We start from the raw sequence: 19,231 nt of genomic DNA, 5'->3' as shown, positions 1-19,231 counted from the left end.
TTGATGAAAATGAGAAATAAATAGTAATTAATGCAAATATTGATATGTAGTCATGAATTGTATAATTGTGCAATTATATACAAAACAAAAGAACCACCTAAGAGAAGGCCAATTAAGGTAAATTAATAGGGTATTGGACAAAAGATAAGCAAGAACTGATGAATGTTGTCTATACGTAAATATCTATAAAAATATGGATGTAAAACATAAATATATGTATATAAACACGCATAGATCCATATGTGAATACAATCTGAAAACTCGTATTTGTTGGACATATGAGGTTCCATATAGGTATGTCTTAAAATTTTCTACATAAAATAACTATATATATATATATATATATATATATATACAAATTGGCACAGTAGAGAATGCATATGGATATTCGGCATGGTGGTGATGAGGTGGGGGGGGGGAAGGCCCAACGCAGGGCCGGTAGGAGTGCTGGAAAACAACAGCCAAATGCGGCCATCCAGTGGAACCACCCCCTTATTTCTCCAGGAAGCCGAACAATTCCATATCGTTATTTATAGAAAGAAAAAAGATCGGGGAACGGCGCCTCGTGTATTACCCTTAAACACAAACAGCAAGTGTAAATGTGGGAGAAACCCACGGCACTTATAGGTGGCTGCTCACCAGATGTAAATAGAAGTAACGCATATCACCCCAAATAGGGGTACTCACTGATGTCCAAAGGAGGGCTGCAAGCCGGAGGTCACAGGCACATACGTCCTGACGTAGTCATCAAACGGAAAATGGAAAAGGACCTCATTCATCCAGGCGCTGCCGGTTAGGTCATCAGGTGCACAAAATGATGCAATGTATACCTTGGAATATTGTATACATGAAAGTTTATTAAAAAATTATAAACAACATACAGATTACGCGTTTCAAGGGTGACTCCCCTCTTCCTCAGATCAGGTGTGTCACACCTGATCTGAGGAAGAGGGGAGTCACCCTCGAAACGCGTAATCTGTATGTTGTTTATTATTTTTTAATAAACTTTCATGTATACAATATTCCAAGGTATACATTGCATCATTTTGTGCACCTGATGACCTAACCGGCAGCGCCTGGATGAATGAGGTCCTTTTCCATTTTCCGTTTGATGATATCGTTATTTAGACCTTTAGGTGCTAATGAGCCGAATTCAAAAATCTTTCTAGATTCGGCTCGAGACATTTTGCTGATAAAATTCCCGCCTCTCCAATCCTGTTGAATTTGTTGTAAAGCTGTAAATTTGAGATTATTGGGATTGCTTTGATGATATTGTTTGAAATGTGCTGATAGGGGGTGTTTGTCGTTTTGTCTTTTAATATTGTATCGATGTTCCAATATTCGCGTTTTAAGAGCTCTAGAGGTACGGCCCACATACTGTTTATGACATGGGCATTGTATCATATGAATGACACCCTTACTGGCACAGTTCAGAAATTTGTTTATTTTAAAAGAAAAATCGTTGACCGTGGATTAGATTTCTATAGTTCTTTTTCAAATTTTGTTACTTTACAGTTGGGGCATTGCCCGCATCTGAAAAAACCTTTTAGATCAAGTAAGGTTGATGTGGGTTTTGAACTGGGGTTTTCAACACGGATGGTGGGGGCTATTTTAATCCCAAATTTGGGGCCCTAGTGTAGACAATAGGGGGTTTATCTGGGAGAATGTTACCAATAGTTCTGTCTTGTTGCAATAATGGCCAATATTTTTTAAATATGGTTTAGATTTTTCTATGTTGTGTATTATATGGTATGACTATTTTGGAATTCACTGTGTTTGTCGTAATTGATGTGATGGAATTTTTTGGGGTGAAAAATGTTGTTCTATCCAATTGGCGTACTTTTTCCAATGATCTCTGTATACTCGACAGTGGGTATTCTTTTTCCAAAAACTGGTTGGTGAGGGTGACAGCTTCCACCTCAAACTGTTCATTTTCTGTACAATTGCATTTTAACCTTCTAAATTGGCTGGTTGGGACATTTGTCAACCATTGTGGGAGATGACAGCTAGTGTGTAATATGAAGCCGTTCTTAGCCACCGGTTTCCGATATGTGCTACAAATTAGTTTGTCTGCTTTTGAGGTGATTAATAAATCCCAAAATTCTACAAAATCAGGGCTGATATTAGGTGTGAATTTCAAATTGAGATTATTATTGTTGAGAGATGAGATGAAGTGATCCTCAATAGATTCATTTGAACACACCACAGAATTTTTAAAATATCAAGAAAGTCTGTGTAAAAAATTGGACAAAGTGGTGAATGAGATAATTACTAAAAAAAAACAAAAAAAGACTTTGGAATTTCAAAAAACAAACTACCGAGCAGAACAAGACACAGTCACAAACATGCAATGTCACCACTTCTAACAGATATGCAGCACTAGCTCCAGAAAATCTTTTTTTAGGGAGCAATCCCTCACGAAGAAATCCAACCCCACCGCAGTATTCTCCTCAGACCACCAATCACAGACCATATTATGGACACACAACACACTACACTTATCCTAGACACAACCCCAACACATATCCGCACAGTCCACGAACATCTCACTCCCCACACCACAACTGGAGACAAGCCAGACCATATGTCTCATACCAAACACAACCCAAGAGATATCACAATCACCAAAACAAGCAACCACCCACCCACAATGTGGAAGCAGTATCCAAACTCACTACAGAACCACGGAAAATAATACAGACGGTAGAAACAGTAGCCCAAATACACACAACACCACTCATCACCCGACCCCACTGATAAGCAACAGAAAAAGAGATTTCGTAGAGGACATAATAGAAGAAATAGAGCAACCAAAAACCAAACTGAGCAAATCATAGACCCGGACAATACAGACAGTGCTATTTTTAATCTCAGCTCCTCCCCCCTCAACTCAAACCAGCTACAATTGCTAAATAAAGGCCTCAAATTTGCCCCAAGTCAACACCTTGACAAATTTGGGGTGTATATAGGTCTAGAAAAATACATTCGCCAACTTAGTCTTAAAAAATATTTTATTAAAAATCCAATAGAATCTAAATTAGAGACCACATCCAAATACCAACACACAGTCCTTAAAAATAAATTCAACTTTTCTTCCTAGACAAGAAATAAGCCCAGACATGATGTCCTTCAAAAAGCCATAGAAAATGATCTAAGAAAAATGAAAACACCTAAAAACGCATGGGGCAATCTGGAGAAACCATAGCGATCAAACAGCTTCAACACAATCTGTCCATCACCATTAGGCCAGCCGACAAAGGCGGAGGCATAGTGGTGATGGACACATCAACATACACAGCAGAATGTATACCTCAATTGACCGATTCCAATACCTATACCAAACTTAAAACTGATCCAACTTTAGGTTACTATGAGGAACTTAATACCATGTGTACTAAAGCAACGGAGAAAGGGATACTAACCAAACAAGAAGCAGATTTAATTTTAGGTACACCAAAACGTCTCCCAGTGTTTTATACCATCCCCAAAATTCACAAAAATCCGAAACAACCAACCAGCCGCCTCATCGTCTCAGGCATTGGTTCCATCACCTCTAATCTGTCTCCATATATTGATCAGTTTTTGCAGCCATATGTTAAACTATCCAAATCCTATTTACGTGATACAACTCAAATTATCCAAATTATAGAAGCTGTCAATTGGGACCCTTCATGGTTTTTAGGTACCCTTGACGTCAGTTCATTTACACAATTATCAACCATCAACAAGGACTCGATGCCATCTTGGCCACACTACAATCATATGCAGACTTACCACCAGAACAAATCAATTTCATTATAGACAGTATCCATTTCATTTTGACACATAATTATTTTTATTTTACCGGTGATTATTACCTGCAAACCAACGGGACAGCCATGGGTACCAGATTTGCCCCCAGCTACGCCAATCTGTTTATGGCAGATTGGGAGACCACCACCGTTAATCCAAAGCTGGGGGGAGATCTGGTGTCCTGGCACCGTTATATAGACGACATCTTTTTTATCTGGCATGGCTCGAGACTGAATCTGGACCACTTCATCTCATCTCTCAACAATAATAATCTCAATTTGAAATTCACACCTAATATCAGCCCTGATTTTGTAGAATTTTTGGATTTATTAATCACCTCAAAAGCAGACAAACTAATTTGTAGTACATATCGGAAATCGGTGGCTAAGAATAGCTTCATATTACACACTAGCTGTCATCTCCCACAATGGTTGATAAATGTCCCAACCAGCCAATTTAGAAGGTTAAAAGGCAATTGTACAGAAAATGAACAGTTTGAGGTGGAAGCTGTCACCCTCACCAACCAGTTTTTGGAAAAAGAATACCCACTGTCGAGTATACAGAGATCATTGGAAAAAGTACGCCAATTGGATAGAACAACATTTTTCACCCCCAAAAATTCCATCACATCAATTACGACTAACACATTGAATTCCAAAATAGTCATACCATATAATACACAACATAGAAAAATCTAAACCATATTTAAAAAATATTGGCCATTATTGCAACAAGACAGAACTATTGGTAACATTCTCCCAGATAAACCCCCTATTGTCTACACTAGAGCCCCAAATTTGGGGATTAAAATAGCCCCCGACATCCGTGTTGGAAACCCCAGTTCAAAACCCACATCAACCTTACTTGACCTAAAAGGTTTTTTCAGATGCGGGCAATGCCCCAACTGTAAAGTAACAAAATTTGAAAAACGAACTATAGAAATCAAATCCACGGTTAACGATTTTTCTTTTAAAATAAACGAATTTCTGAACTGTGCCAGTAAGGGTGTCATTTATATGATCCAATGCCCATGTCATAAACAGTATGTGGGCCGTACCTCTAGAGCTCTTAAAACGCATATGTTGGAACATCGATACAATATTAAAAGACAAAACGACAAACACCCCCTATCAGCACATTTCAAACAATATCATCAAAGCAATCCCAATAATCTCAAATTTACAGCTTTACAACAAATTCAACAGGATTGGAGAGGCGGGAATTTTATCAGCGAAATGTCTCGAGCCGAATCTAGAAAGATTTTTGAATTCGGCTCATTAGCACCTAAAGGTCTAAATAACGATATGGAATTGTTCGGCTTCCTGGAGAAATAAGGGGGTGGTCCCACTGGATGGCCGATAGGCGTTTGGCTGTTGTTTTCCAGCACTCCTACCGGCCCTTCGTTGGGCCTTTCCCCCCCCCCCCCCCACCTCATCACCACCATGCCGAATATCCATATACATTCTCTACTGTGCCAATTTGTATATATATATAGTTATTTTATGTAGAAAATTTTAAGACATACCTATATGGAACCTCATATATCCAACAAATACAAGTTTTCAGATTGTATTCACATATGGATTTATGCGTGTTTATATACATATATTTATGTTTCACATCCATATTTTTATAGATATTTACGTATAGACTACATTCATCAGTTCTTGCTTATCTTTTGTGGTCCAATACCCCATTAATTTACCTTAATTGGCCTTTTCTTAGGTGGTTTTTTTGTTTTGTATATAATTGCACAATTATACAATTCATGACTACATATCAATATTTGTATTTATTTCTCATTTTCATCAATCGGTACAATAGTCCATATCTACCTTTTTTACATTTTTCCATATTTCTACATTTTTTCAAATTCATATAAATATGAGGATTTTATTATATTTATTTATTGTTTATTACCTATCACATAACAACCATAACAACATCTACATAGCAGACATAATCCTGTATATATGACTTATACACACAATGACCAATGGAGTTACCACTGTTTACACTGGATATGACGTCATGTATTAAGGGGAGGTCTCTACCATATATATAAAGAGATAGCGAATGATCCCCAAACTATTCACATTTTATGCTGCTGAGGAAGGAACCCAGTAGGTTCTGAAACGCGTCCAGCCCTACATATCTATTCTTGAGATCAACTATACCATGAGATTTTGCCTCCAACATCAGTAAAATCTAATCTAAACCAAGAGACTATTACCTGTCAATCAAATCCTTTCACAGCGAGTGCTGGTGGTACACGAGGAGATCACCGTATCTTCCTTCTGAGTGATACAGCCGCAGCGCTGTAGTCCCCCGACTCCGAGCCCACTGCTACTTCCACCGCCCTAACCGGGAGACGGCCGAGTCTCTCTTGCTGAGAGAGCCGGCACACAGAGGAGCCGTACGGGGATTCCACTCACCTACCGGAGATACCCTTCCAGCAACTGGATAAGCCGTTACCGCAATGATCCAGCAGACGCTCAGACTGGTGAGCATATCACTTCTATCTCTATCACACAGAGCTGTGAATTGTCACATACATTCATTCATTCTATGCTATACAGAGCAGTGTGACTTAAATCCGCCTGATACAATTGTTGCCAATGTTGCAGACAGTAACTTATTGCTAACACTACCGAGATTTGATTTATTGATGGTCATTTGATGCCCCTGGCTTGACATGGGACTAAGACTGGATTCTTTTTGTTCGTAGCCTTATCGATGGAGGCTCCCCTGGATGTTTTATCAGTGACCCCGAGCAATGAACTTTGTTGAACTACTGTGAACTCTGCTATAACTACAGTAGTCCAATAACATTATTTCTGTTTGATCTCAGAGTAATAGTTTGTTTGTTATCTTTTAAAAGCTACATACTTTTAGACATATACATTTTATATTATTTTATTAACTATCATTATCTGGTTTCTGTGCACCTGCAAGGGCCCTGCAGGCAGCCAGGCACCAACCAATATTGAGTGTATTTTATACTATTATAAATACATTTTATTATTACTTCATATATCCTTGAGCCCCATTCTTTATTTAACTTTTTTAGGTTAATGTTTTGCCAAGATGTACAACATATAAAAAGTTTTTGAATCTGACAGTGCCCATTTAAATCACATATGTACACATATATAATTGTTATTTCTGTGCTTCTCTTATGAATTTGTAGTTCAGTTAATATTATGGCTATAAATGTTTCTGTCTCTCTGCCCTACAGGTTTAGCCTTTTTGCTGTAGATACTCATGGGCGGCACTCAGTGCAGAGTTTAGTCACACTGCGTACTGCTTGCTCTTTAGTGGATGACAGTAGAGCAGAAGGTAAGCATTATGTTATGTAAAAATGTATCAGAAAACTTAATTTCATATCGGTACGCTTTTATTTTCACCCAGAAAAAGTGCCATTCTTTGAAAAAAGAAATCCAGCTGTCACCCTTAAAGGATAGGGGATAAGATGCCTGATTGCGGGAGTCCCGCAGCTGGGGACGCCCGCGATCAAGCACGCAGCACCCCGTTTGTAATCGTGTTCGCTCCGGGACTGATTACCGGCAACCGCAGGGTCGGCGGCGTGTGATGTCACGCCTCCGCCCCCGTGTGCCATCACGCTCCGCCCCTCAATGCAAGCCTACGGGAGGGGGCTTGATAGCTATCACGCCCCCTCCCGTAGGCTTGCATTGAGGGGCGGAGCGTGACATCACACGGGGGCGGGGGCATGACGTCACATGCCGCCGGCTCTGCGGTCGCCGGTAATCAGTTCCGGAGCGAACACGCTTCGGGGACTGATTACAAACGGGGTGCCGCGTGCATGATTGCGGGCGTCCCCAGCTGCGGGACTCCCCCGATCAGGCATCTTATCCCCTATCCTTTGGATAGGGGATAAGATGTGTAAGCACCGGAGTACCCCTTTAAACAATTGTGGTTGCATGGATTGCCCGGAGCTTGGCCCAAAAATTGTGTATAATGGAAGCAATGTCCAGCAGTCACTGGGTTCTATAAGAAAACATTCATGAAATTAATTGAAGCATGTTAAACTTTAATCGACATCCAACCACAGTGCGGCAACGCAGGTTTGACATGTTTCGTCACATAGACTTAATCATGGTCTATGATTAAGTATATATGATGAAACATGTCAGACCTGTTTTCTAATAGAACCCTGTAACTGCTAGAATCTCTTCTGTTATGCAAATGGGTACTCCGTTTGAAACATCGTATCCCCTATCTCTCTTATATCTATCTCTTATCTATCTATCTCATGTATAACTATCTACCTGTCTCTCTTATATCAATCTATCTCTCTCTCTCTCACATCTATCTATCTCTCTTATATCTATCTCATATGTATCTAGTTGACTGTCTTTCCATATAAATATATATACATATATATATATATATATATATATATATATATATATATATTTGTGGTCATGGCTACGGCCGAGATACTGGACTGAACCCAACCCTCCTGAAACCGTATAGGAATAATCCAAACTTACCACCACCTAAAGTCTACAAGATGGCTGATTCAAGAAGACTGGAAATGAGGGAGGGTTGGGAGGGGCATGACGCAGCACCCGTAGAGAGGCAGGAGCTGGCCGCCATTTTAAGCTGGGCCTCCGCCCTTCCCACAAATACAGGCTGAATATTCAGCCTTAAAGGGGTAGTCCAGTGGTGAAAAACGTATCCCCTATCCTAAGGATAGGGGATAAGTTTGAGATCGCGGGGGTCCGACCACTGGGGCCCCCCGCGATCTCTCTGTATGGGGGCCAGGCTCTCCGGCCAGATAGCGGGTGTCGACCCCCACACGAAGTGGCGACCGACACGCCCCCTCAATACATCTCTATGGCAGAGCCGGAGATTGCCGAAGGCAGCGCTTCGGCTCTGCCATAGAGTTGTATTGAGGGGGCGTGTCGGCCGCCGCTTCGTGCGGAGGTCGACACGCCCCCTTCCCGCGGGCTGTCGGGGCTCCGTACAGGAGATCGCAGTGGGCCCCAGCGGTCGGACCCCCCGCGATCTGCAACTTATCCCCTATCCTTAGGATAGGGGATAAGTTGTTCACCACTGGGTCACCACTGGACTACTTCTTTAACTACATATTTAAACTCCAAATGGTCTTTTATAGGGCAGACTTCTTAAAAAAAATGTTTTGCTTATAGCAACCAATCATATTCCAGCTTTTATTTTTTACTGGCCTTTTTAACCCCTCAAGGACCCATCCAATTTTCATTGTAGGACACGCCCATTTTTTGCACATCTGACCACTGTCACTTTAAACATTAATAACTCTGGGATGCTTTTACCTTTCATTCTGATTCCGAGATAGTTTTTTCGTGACATATTCTACTTTATGTTAGTGGTAACATTTTGTCGATACTTGCATCATTTCTTGGTGAAAAATTCCCAAATTTCATGAAAAAAATGAAAACTTTGCATTTTTTTTTACTTTGAAGCTCTCTGCTTATAAGGAAAATGAATATTCCAAATAAATTATATATTGATTCACATATACAATATGTCTACTTTATGTTTATATCATAAAGTTAACATGTTTTTACTTTTGGAAGACATCAGAGGGCTTCAAAGTATAGCAGCAATTTTCCAATTTTTCAAAAAAAATTCAAAATCTAAATTTTTCAGGGACCAGTTCTGTTTTAAAGTGGATTTGAAGGGCCTTCTTATTAGAAATACCCCACAAATGACCCCATTATAAAAACTGCACCCCTCAAAGTATTCAAAATGACATTCAAAAGGTTTGTTAACCCTTTAGGTGTTTCACAGGAATAGCAGCAAATTGAAGGAGAAAATTCTAAATCTTCATTTTTTACACTCGCATGTTCTTGTAGACCCAGTTATTGAATTTTTACAAGGGGTAAAAGGTGAGAAATCTTCCTAAAATGTGTAACCCAATTTCTCTCGAGTAAGAAAATACCTCATATGTGTATGGCAAGTGTTCAGCGGGCGCAGTAGAGGGCTCAAAAGGGTGTTTGACAACTTTTCGTTAAAGTTGGATGTGAAAATGATTTTTTTTTTCACTAAAATGATAGTTTTCCCTCAAGTTTAAAATTTTTACAAGGGGTAATAGGACAAAATGCCCCCCAAAATTTGAAACCCCATCTCTTCTGAGTATGGAAATACCCCATGTGTGGACGTCAAGTGCTCTGCTGGCGCACTACAATGCTCAGAAGGGAAGGAGCGCCATTGAGCTTTTGGGAAAAAAAATTTTTGGAATGGAAGTCAGGGACCATGTGCATTTACAAAGCCCCCCATGGTGCCAGAACAGTGGACCCCCCACATGTGACCCTATTTTGGAAACTACACATCTCACAGAATTTAATAAGGGGTGCAATGAGTATTTACACCCCACTGGCGTTTGACAGATCTTTGGAACAGTGGTGGGCTGTGTAAATGAAAAATTACATTTTTCATTTTCACGGACCACTGTTCCGAAAATCTGCCAGACCCCTGTGGGGCGTAAATGCTCACTGTACCCCTTATTACATTACGTGAGGGGTGTAGTTTCCAAAATGGGGTCACATGTGGGTATTTATTTTTTTGCGTTTATGTCAGAACCGCTGTAAAATTGGCCACCCGTGTGCAAATCATCAATTTAGGCCTCAAATGTACATGGTGCACTCTCACTCCTGAGCCTTGTTGTGCGTCCGCAGAGCATTTTACATATGGGGTATTTCTGTACTCAGGAGAAATTGCGTTACAAATTTTGGGGGTCTTTTTTTCCTTTTAACACTTGTGAAAATAAAAAGTATGGGGCAACACCAGCATGTTAGTGTAAATTATAATTTTTTTTTTACACTAACAAGCTGGTGTAGACCCCAACTTTTCCTTTTCATAAGGGGTAAAAGAAATACGACAGCCCTTGAAATACGACAGGGCTCTGAAGGGAGAGAGCGCCATGCGCATTTGAGGACTAAATTAGGGATTACATAGGGGTGGACATAGGGGTATTCTATGCCAGTGATTCCCAAACAGGGTGCCTCCAGCTGTTGCTAAATTCCCAGCATGCCTGGACAGTCAGTGGCTGTCCGGAAATGCTGGGAGTTGTTATTTTGCAACAGCTGGAGGCTCCGTTTTGGAAACACTGCCATACAATACGTTTTCATTTTTATTGGGGGGGGGGCAGTGTAAGGGGGTGTATATGTAGTGTTTTACCCTTTATTATGTGTTAGTGTAGTGTAGTGTAGTGTTTTTAGGGTACATTAGCACTCGGTGTTACGGTGAGTTTCCCGCTAGGAGTTTGCGCTGCGGTCAAAAATTTTCCGCAGGCAAACTTGAAGCAGGAAATTTACTGTAAGCCTGCCCGTGTGAATGTACCCTGTACGTTCACATGGGGGAGCAAACCTCCAGCTGTTTCAAAACTACAACTCCCAGCATGTACTGACAGACAGTGCATGCTGGGAGTTGTACTTTTGCAACAGCTGGAGACACACTGGTTGGAAAGCCTTCAGTTAGGTTCTGTTACCTAACTCAGTATTGTCCAACCAGTCTGCCTCCAGATGTTGCAAAACTACAACTCCCAGCATGCCGAGACAGCTGATTGCTGTTTGGACATGCTGGGATTTGCAGTTTTGCAACATCTGGAGGGCTACAGTTTTAGAGAACACTGCAAGGTGATCTCAAAACTGTGGTCCTCCAGCTGTTGCAAAACTACAAATTCCAGCATGCCCTGACAGCAAACAGTTGTTTGGGCATGCTAGGAGTTGTAGTTTTGCAAGATCTGGAGGGCTACAGTTTAGGGACCACTATATAGTGGTCTCAAACTGTAGCCCTCCAGCTGTTGCAAAACTACAACTCCCAGCATGCCCATACAGCTGTCTGGGCATGCTGGGAGTTGTAGTTTTGCAACATCTGGAGGGCTACAGTTAGTGACCACTGTATAATGGTCTCAAACTGTACCCTCCAGATGTTGCTAGGTAACTCACCGGCTTCCGTCGGATCTAGCTGCACTTCATCGCCGCCCGCCGATCTCCGTCGCCTGCCCGGATCGATAAGTGGATCTTCGGCGCCGGTCCCCGTCGTTTCCCCGACCTGCCCCGCCTATTGTGGGTGGGCAGGACGGGGAAAACAAAGTTAACCCCCGATCTCCTATTGGTGATCGCGTCTAGACCACCAATTGCAGGGATAGGAGGGGTGGCACCCCTGCCATCTCACTCCTATGCCTTCAGGGGGATCGTGGGTGTCTTAGACAACCGCGATCAAGGGGAGATTCCGAGTCACCATAGACCCGTAATGACCCGGAATCGCGCAAATAGCAAGTGTGAATTCACTTGCGATTTGCCGCGATCCCCGACATGGGGGGGGGGGGTCTTATGGCATTTGCACGGGATGCCTGCTGAATGATTTCAGCAGGCATCCCGGTCCGATCCTCGCCCGGTGCGCGGCGGGGGCCGGAATTCTCCATGACGTACGCGTACGTCATGGGTCCTTAATTACCAGGGTGTCATGACGTACGCGTACGTCAAGGGTCCTTAAGGGGTTAAACAAGAAAGAAGCAATCTGATTGGTTGCAAGGGACAACTGCTTCACTTTGCACAAAGTTTGATAAATCTCCCCCAATATTCAGTATATAACAATAAAACAATAGTTTTCTTAGAACTTTGTGACACTGTACTTTCCTTAGGAGCCTGTTTTTTTTTTTTTTTTTTTTTCATTTCCCTTCTTTCTAAACCTTTGTACACTATTTTAGCAGAAATGAACGGTTTTGCCTTTGCGCATCATTTTTTCATTCTGTCCATGGTTTAATGAAAAGCTCCCTGTGCTAATAAATCATTTGCGTTACAGAAATCGCTGACAGAATTTATACATTGTACAATGGATACACCAGTGGCAAGGAGCAGCAGATAGCATACAACACTCTCATGGAGGTGTCCGCTTCAATGCTCCTGCGAGTCCAACATCATTACAATACTCTCTATGAGAAGTTTGGAGATTTTGTGTGGCGCAGTGAAGATGAGCTGGGACCCCGGTAAGAAACTATTAATAAATAAATATAATAATAATACAATGCTGCCAGAGTGCATCTTACGATAAATACATTTCACATTATGTTTATCACTAGAAATGTAGTAACTTCACGTTTATATATTTTCTCATTTAATGTAGCACCAGAATATTCTATAGCATACTATGTACAGATTATACTACCCCCTTTTTGCAACAATAATTTTTGGGGTTTTTTGTTCTTTTCCTCCTTGCCTTCTCGGATCCATAACATTTTTATATCTATGTCGTCATTGCTTGTTTTTTATGCTAGACAAGTTGTACTTTTTAATGGCACCTTCATCTTTCCATATAATGTATTGTGAAAGACAGAAACAACACAATTGCACAATTTTTCTTAGTTTACTGTGCATTAACAGTGACATGTTAACTTTTTTCAATACCTGATATATATTGTTTTTGTTACGCTTTACTAAGTTTTGTTTAAAGTTTTATTATTTTAGAATAAATAACATAATATTCTAGTAATTTAGATGTGAGCCCATGCAGCAATACCAATTATGTAAATTTATTTACTTTAGTTTTTTTATTTAAAAATGGGAAAAGGACAATGGGGGAGATATATGAAAGCCTGTCCAGAGGAAAAGTTGCCCAGTTGCCCATAGCAACCAATCAGCTCGCTTCTTTTATTTTTAACAAGCCTCTGCAAAATGAAAGAAGTGATCTGATTGGTTGCTATGGGCAACTGGGCAACTTTTCCTTTGCACAGGTTTTGATAAATCTCCCTCAATATTTTTAATTTATATTATGGTGGATTTTTTTTTAAACCTATGGGATGGCATTTATCATTGTAGGTGTAAGTGAAGCATTTTTCTACACCTTTTTTGTGTAGGATTAGCCTGTGTGACCCAAGGGCAGTAAGGGGCCCTTGACTAATATAATTACCATACCCCAGGGCAAAAAAGCCCGGGGTGAAAATCCCCTTTTAAGGCAACCCCTAAAATATAACTTTTAGTGTTGGATATTTTTAAATATTAACCCCCAACAGTGATTAAAATTATTCAGAAAGGACGTTGTAAGCTATAATAGTGTGAGGAGTTAACACTCCATTTGTCTATATGTCGTGGCCCTGCAGTACCACTATGCTTAGGTCCATTCTGATATGTTAAAAAACACATTCAATTGCCCGCCTCTACATGTTTTGCCGTCTCCACGGCGTTATTAAGAGGCAAGAGTGTCAATGATGGTAACAATATGGCGGAGGTAGAATTTATAATAGCTGTTGAATGCATCAGTAACCTGCGTCCGGTCTCTGGGGCCATTCACAGTTGTTGTTACAAGCAGGGGCGGCCATACCATATGTGCAGCCGGTTCAGCTGCACAGGGGCCCTAGCGTGTGAGGGGGCCCGCTGCCCTTTGAAAGGGCAGAGGGCCCCCTCACACAACACACACTGAGCAGCAGCGCTGCACCGCTGCTGCTCACAGTCAGGGCCAGGGTCGCCATCAGTGGGGTACAACCCCGACTCCTGTAAGGGGCCCGGAGCTTTAGGGGGGCCCGCCGACCCTGTGCTTTTTTTTCTTTCTTGTCAGTGAGTGACTGTGTCTGTCACTCACTGACCGCTGGGGGCCGCCACTGTGCACTGCTCATTGACTGACTACATACAGTCAGCCAATTAGTCAGACTACAGTAGCGTGCCCCGCACATACCTCCATGGCGAGCATCTGCAGGGCCCCCTTCCCCGTCTTATGTCAGCCCCCCTCGTCGGAAACAAAAGAAAGAAAAACTTTACTGACAGCACTGCTCCATCCAGGCTTCCTCTCGCCCCGGCGCCGCTCCGAGCTGTACACAGTATACAGAGCAGGCCGTGACCCCTGCCTTGACGACATCACTCACAGATGCCTGGCCTGTGGAGAAGATAGGACGTGACCCGTTGGACATGGTGTGTATCTCTGCTTTTGTTATTTTTTGTCCGGGGGCGGTTACACCAATGTTTACAAATCAGTGTGCCTCCAGCTGTTGCAAAACTATAACTTCCAGCATGCCTGGACAGCTAGAGACTGTCCGGGAATGCTGGGAGTTGTAGTTTTGGACCACCTGGAGAGACACTGTTTTGAAAACACTGCCTTAGTCGGTATTTTCCAATCTGGGAACTTCCAGCTGTTGCAAAACTACAACTCCCAGCATTCCCCTGACAGTATTTAGCAGTCCAGGCATTGCTGGGAGTTATAGATCTGCAACAGCTGGAGACACTCAGGTTTGGTAGGTAGGTCCTTAGTCCATTGTTTCCCAACCTTAGTGCCTCCAGCTGTTGCAAAACTACAACTCCCAGCATGCCCAAACAGCCAAAGCCTGTTTGGAAAACACTGGACTAAGGGCCTACCTACCAAATGTAACATCACCACCCACCTACCAACCAAACATATACCTGCCCACCTACCAACCAAACATATACCTGCCTACCTACCAAACAAACATATTACCTACCTAGCAAATGCTTTTCCTGCCTACCTAACAAACGTATAACCTACCTACCTAGCGGCAAACCTTTTACTTGCCTTCCTACCAACTGAACTTACTACCTGCCTAAATAACTTGCAAACTTACTACTTGCCTACCTACTTACAGAATGTTCTACTTACCTAATTTACTACTTGCAGGCGTACTACCTGCTTACCTAGAAAACATATTACCTGGGTGGGGGTGGGGGGCCCAGGCACATTCTTTGCACAGGGGCCCTCTGTTGTCTGTGTCCGCCCCTGGTTACAAGGTATTACTCCTCATATCCAATCAGGTGTCGAGAATAGTAATCACTACCTGGGTGATCTTACAGAATTTACCTATGGTCGCAGGTAACGGCCCTACGTCACTGTTCTGGTCCGCGCACTGCCGGGTCGGCATCATTCGCTTGCGCCACGCATGTCAATTAATGCGCCCAGGGAACTTTCACTTTTTCCGGCGCCTGTGTTACTTCTTGCGCATGTGTTGACACTTGGAATCTAGAGCTTCAATGACTGTGTAATGCACGTGCGTGCACCAAATGCCTCTGTTGTTCACAATGTATATTATATCTGTTGATTCTGCTGTATTGCCCTAATAGAACATATGAACTAATGCTCAATCCTAGCCTCCAATAAGATATTAGTTAGGCTCCATAAAGGACCCAAAAATATAATTATTATATTTAATTATATTAAAGGGGTAGTCCAGTGGTAAAAAAAATATTCCCTATGCTTAGTATAGGGGACAAGTTTCAGATCGTGGGGGGTCACCATGATCTCCTGTGTGGGGCCCTGGCTCGCTGGCCAGATAGCGCGTGTTGATCACCGCACAAAGCGGCCGACACACCCCTCAATACATCGCTATGGCAGAGCCGGAGATTGCAGAAGACAGCGCTCCGGCTCTGCCATATAGTTGAATTGCGGGGGTGTGTCAGCCGCCTCTTCGTGCGATGGTCAACACGTGCCCTTCCCGCGGGCTGTCGGGGCCCCGTACAGGAGATTGCGCGGGGCCCCAGCGGTCAGACCCCCAGCAATCTGAAATTTATCCCTAATCCTTAGGATAGGGGATGCATTTTTCACCACTGGACTACTCCTTTAATAATTAAGTGAAAGTAAAAATATGTAAAAGTGAATATATAACGATGAAAAATAAAATTGAACTTAATAAATCGCTAATTCATTCTATGTTTCTAATAATCTGAGTTATTCACATAATAGTTCTTTCAAGAGTATATTTAGGGACTAAAGGATATAATTGTTACTCTGGGATGTCCCTCTCTAAGATTATAATATCCCAGAGGTATCCCTAAAGTATAATATCCCAGAGTTCTTTTGAGAGTACCGTATATTTAGGGACCAAAGGATATAACTGTGACTCTGGGATGTCCCACTCTAAGATTATAATATCCCAGAGGTTCTGCTAGGATATTACATGATATCCACACTTTAATAATTATTGGGTTATGTCTTTTGTGGATAAAGATATTATATTGATATTTATCAACAAATTGTGAATAACGAGGTGAGAAGACCTATTGTGAATAGGGATATGAGAAGAGATATCTGGATATTATCGCCAAATTACCATAATTAACTGATTTTCTTATGGGGTGAGAATATTATCTCATAAATCATAATGTCAATAAAACAAAAAAAGCACTAGGGCTGAACCATGAAGTGGAATTATCCACCCAATCACAGAAAAGCTGCAAATGTGAATCCCTCAATAATACCGACGGGTGCCTGGCTACATAGTCACCAGATCCATTTGGCCTCCTCTCTTAGTAGCTGTACATCAATATTTCCTTTCCTGGGTCCTAGTTTTAGTTGACATAAACCTGCTAATTTTAACTCCCGTAGATCACCGCTATGAAAGACATGAACATGTCTGGCTATTGGTGTGTCCTTCCTCGTCCCAATGTTACTTAAGTGTTGTGATATTCTCCGACGAAATTCTTGAGCTGTCTTGCCTACGTATATTTTTGGGCTTGAACACTGGGCGACATAAATAAGATTCTTGGAGCTACAATTGATGAATTCTCTTATCTGGTATACACGTTGGTCGGCTTAATTTTTTTTTCTTTGGTTTTATGGATTTTGTAACAGAAGCTACAGTGGCCACATGGATATGTGCTCACCATGCCCTGACTCCTTCTTTGATCTGTCTGTAGATGACTATGGACCAGCTGATCTTTAAGGCTAGGGCCTTTACGAAATCACGGATGACAGATCAGGGTCCCTTGACAATAAATGCCAGTGTCGCCGCAGTATTGACATGACATGGTCTGTCTGGCCGTCGTAGGTTCTTGAGCATTTCACTTTCTTAGTGGTGGATTTCTTCCCTGATTCCACAATTAATGTGTCCCTTTCAGATTGGCATGCCCTGTGAAAGGCATTCTTTAGATGTTTGCATGGATACCCTCTATGCCGAAATCTCTGAAAAGAGATTTGTACTCTCCCGTATGAAACTGGACTCCTCCGAGCAGTTTCTCTTTGCCCTGAGATACTGGCCAACAGGAATACTCTTTTTGAGAGCTCACGGGTGCCAGCTTTCCCAGTGTAACAGGGCATTGGTGGATGTCGGCTTTCGGTGCCTACCTAATGTGTGCATGCTGGGAGTTGTTGCTTAGCAACAGCAGGAGACCGGCCTTACCTCCTGCTGCTGCGTAGTGAAGATCCGCCTGCCATCACCCCCTCCGCTGCTGGAGCCCCGATCCCACTGCCGATGCTGGGGATCGGGGGCCCCAGCCTCAGGTGAGGGCACCTGCTCCCGTCCTCCGGAACAGGAGCGGAGCGGGTGCCGTTAGGGACACCCCCACAGCAGGTGTCCTGATTCGTTGGCCGATAACAGCCAAATAATCAGGGTTGATAGGTGCCATCTTGGACTGCACCTATCATCCTTTTTTTTCCAGGTAACTGGGACCCGATTGACCCGGAATTGACACAAATCACTGATCTGAATTGGATCTCAGGACCCCCCCAGGCATTGTCACGGGATGCCTGCTGAATTATTTCAGCAGGCATCCCGGTCCGGTCCCCGCCTGGTGAGCGGTGGGGACCGGAAATGCTCAGGGCGTACAGGTGCGCCCTGAGTCCTTAAGGATCGGGGATGCAGGGCATATGCATTCGCCCTGCGTCCCCAAGAGGTTAAGTTCTCTTTTTTTTTTTTATTTATTAATGGCCGTTATCTTGACAGGGCACAACAGGCAACAACAGGTCCCGATGAATCCCATTATAGTCAATGAGGTCTGGCAGGCGACATTATTTTGTAGCAGGAGTAGCACAGGGACAGGGGTGCTGCCGTTCCCATGAATAGTGGTGAGCATAAGGACATCCCTATTATCCTTATACTTCACCAACAACAGGCTATCATGGGTGAGGGCACGGGCCTCTCTGGTTCTTCCGCACGGTCCCACAAGCGGACATGGATCTGGCGGAAAGGAATTTGAACAGAGGGATGCTGGTATAAAAGTTATCCACGTACACGTGGAAACCCTTATCCAGCAATGGGTGCACAAGGTCCCAAACGAGTTTCCCGCTAACACCCAGAGTGGGGGGACATTCTGGGGGTTCAATACTGGAATCTCGTCCCTATACTCTAAACTTGCAAGTGTACCCGGAGTTACTCTCGCGAAGTTTGTAGAGTTTCACGCCATACCGCGCCAGATTCGAGGGAATATACTGGCAGAGATGAGTCTCCCCTTAAAACTGATGAGAGACTCATTTACCGAGAGGTCCCTGAGCGGTACATAGGCCTCCAAAAATTTGGCCCCAAAGTGATCGATGACCGGCCTCACTTTGTAAAGCCAGTCATGGGCGGGATCACCTCGGGGCGGACATGCCGCATTATCTGCATAATGCAGGCATTTCCGAATGGCCTCGAACTGCCTCCGTGTCATCGCCATACTGTAAAGCGTGGTCTGATAGCGGACGTCCCCGCTCCAGTAATGACGAGCACTTGGTTTTT

At 42.8% G+C, this 19,231-nt stretch overlaps 1 protein-coding gene across 5 annotated transcripts in view; it reads left to right on the top strand.

The window, feature by feature from the left end:
* The window catches only part of ASTN2 (astrotactin 2), a 759,531-nt gene that overhangs the window by 718,299 nt on the left and 22,001 nt on the right, over positions 1 to 19,231 (top strand). For all 5 annotated transcript variants that reach the window (XR_008847822.1, XM_056539747.1, XM_056539746.1 and 2 more), the window contains 2 exons: positions 7,031 to 7,131; positions 12,607 to 12,790. Coding sequence is in view for 4 of the 5 variants with exons in the window: in XM_056539747.1 (XP_056395722.1) it covers positions 7,031 to 7,131; positions 12,607 to 12,790 (285 nt within the window). In the remaining variant the exon portion in view is untranslated. The remainder of the gene's footprint in view (positions 1 to 7,030; positions 7,132 to 12,606; positions 12,791 to 19,231) is intronic.

Source organism: Hyla sarda, chromosome 9 (assembly GCF_029499605.1).
Source record: "Hyla sarda isolate aHylSar1 chromosome 9, aHylSar1.hap1, whole genome shotgun sequence".
Taxonomy (NCBI): Eukaryota; Metazoa; Chordata; class Amphibia; order Anura; family Hylidae; genus Hyla; species Hyla sarda.
Note: the sequence above shows the minus strand (reverse complement) of the source record. Positions and strands in the feature narration are given on the sequence as shown.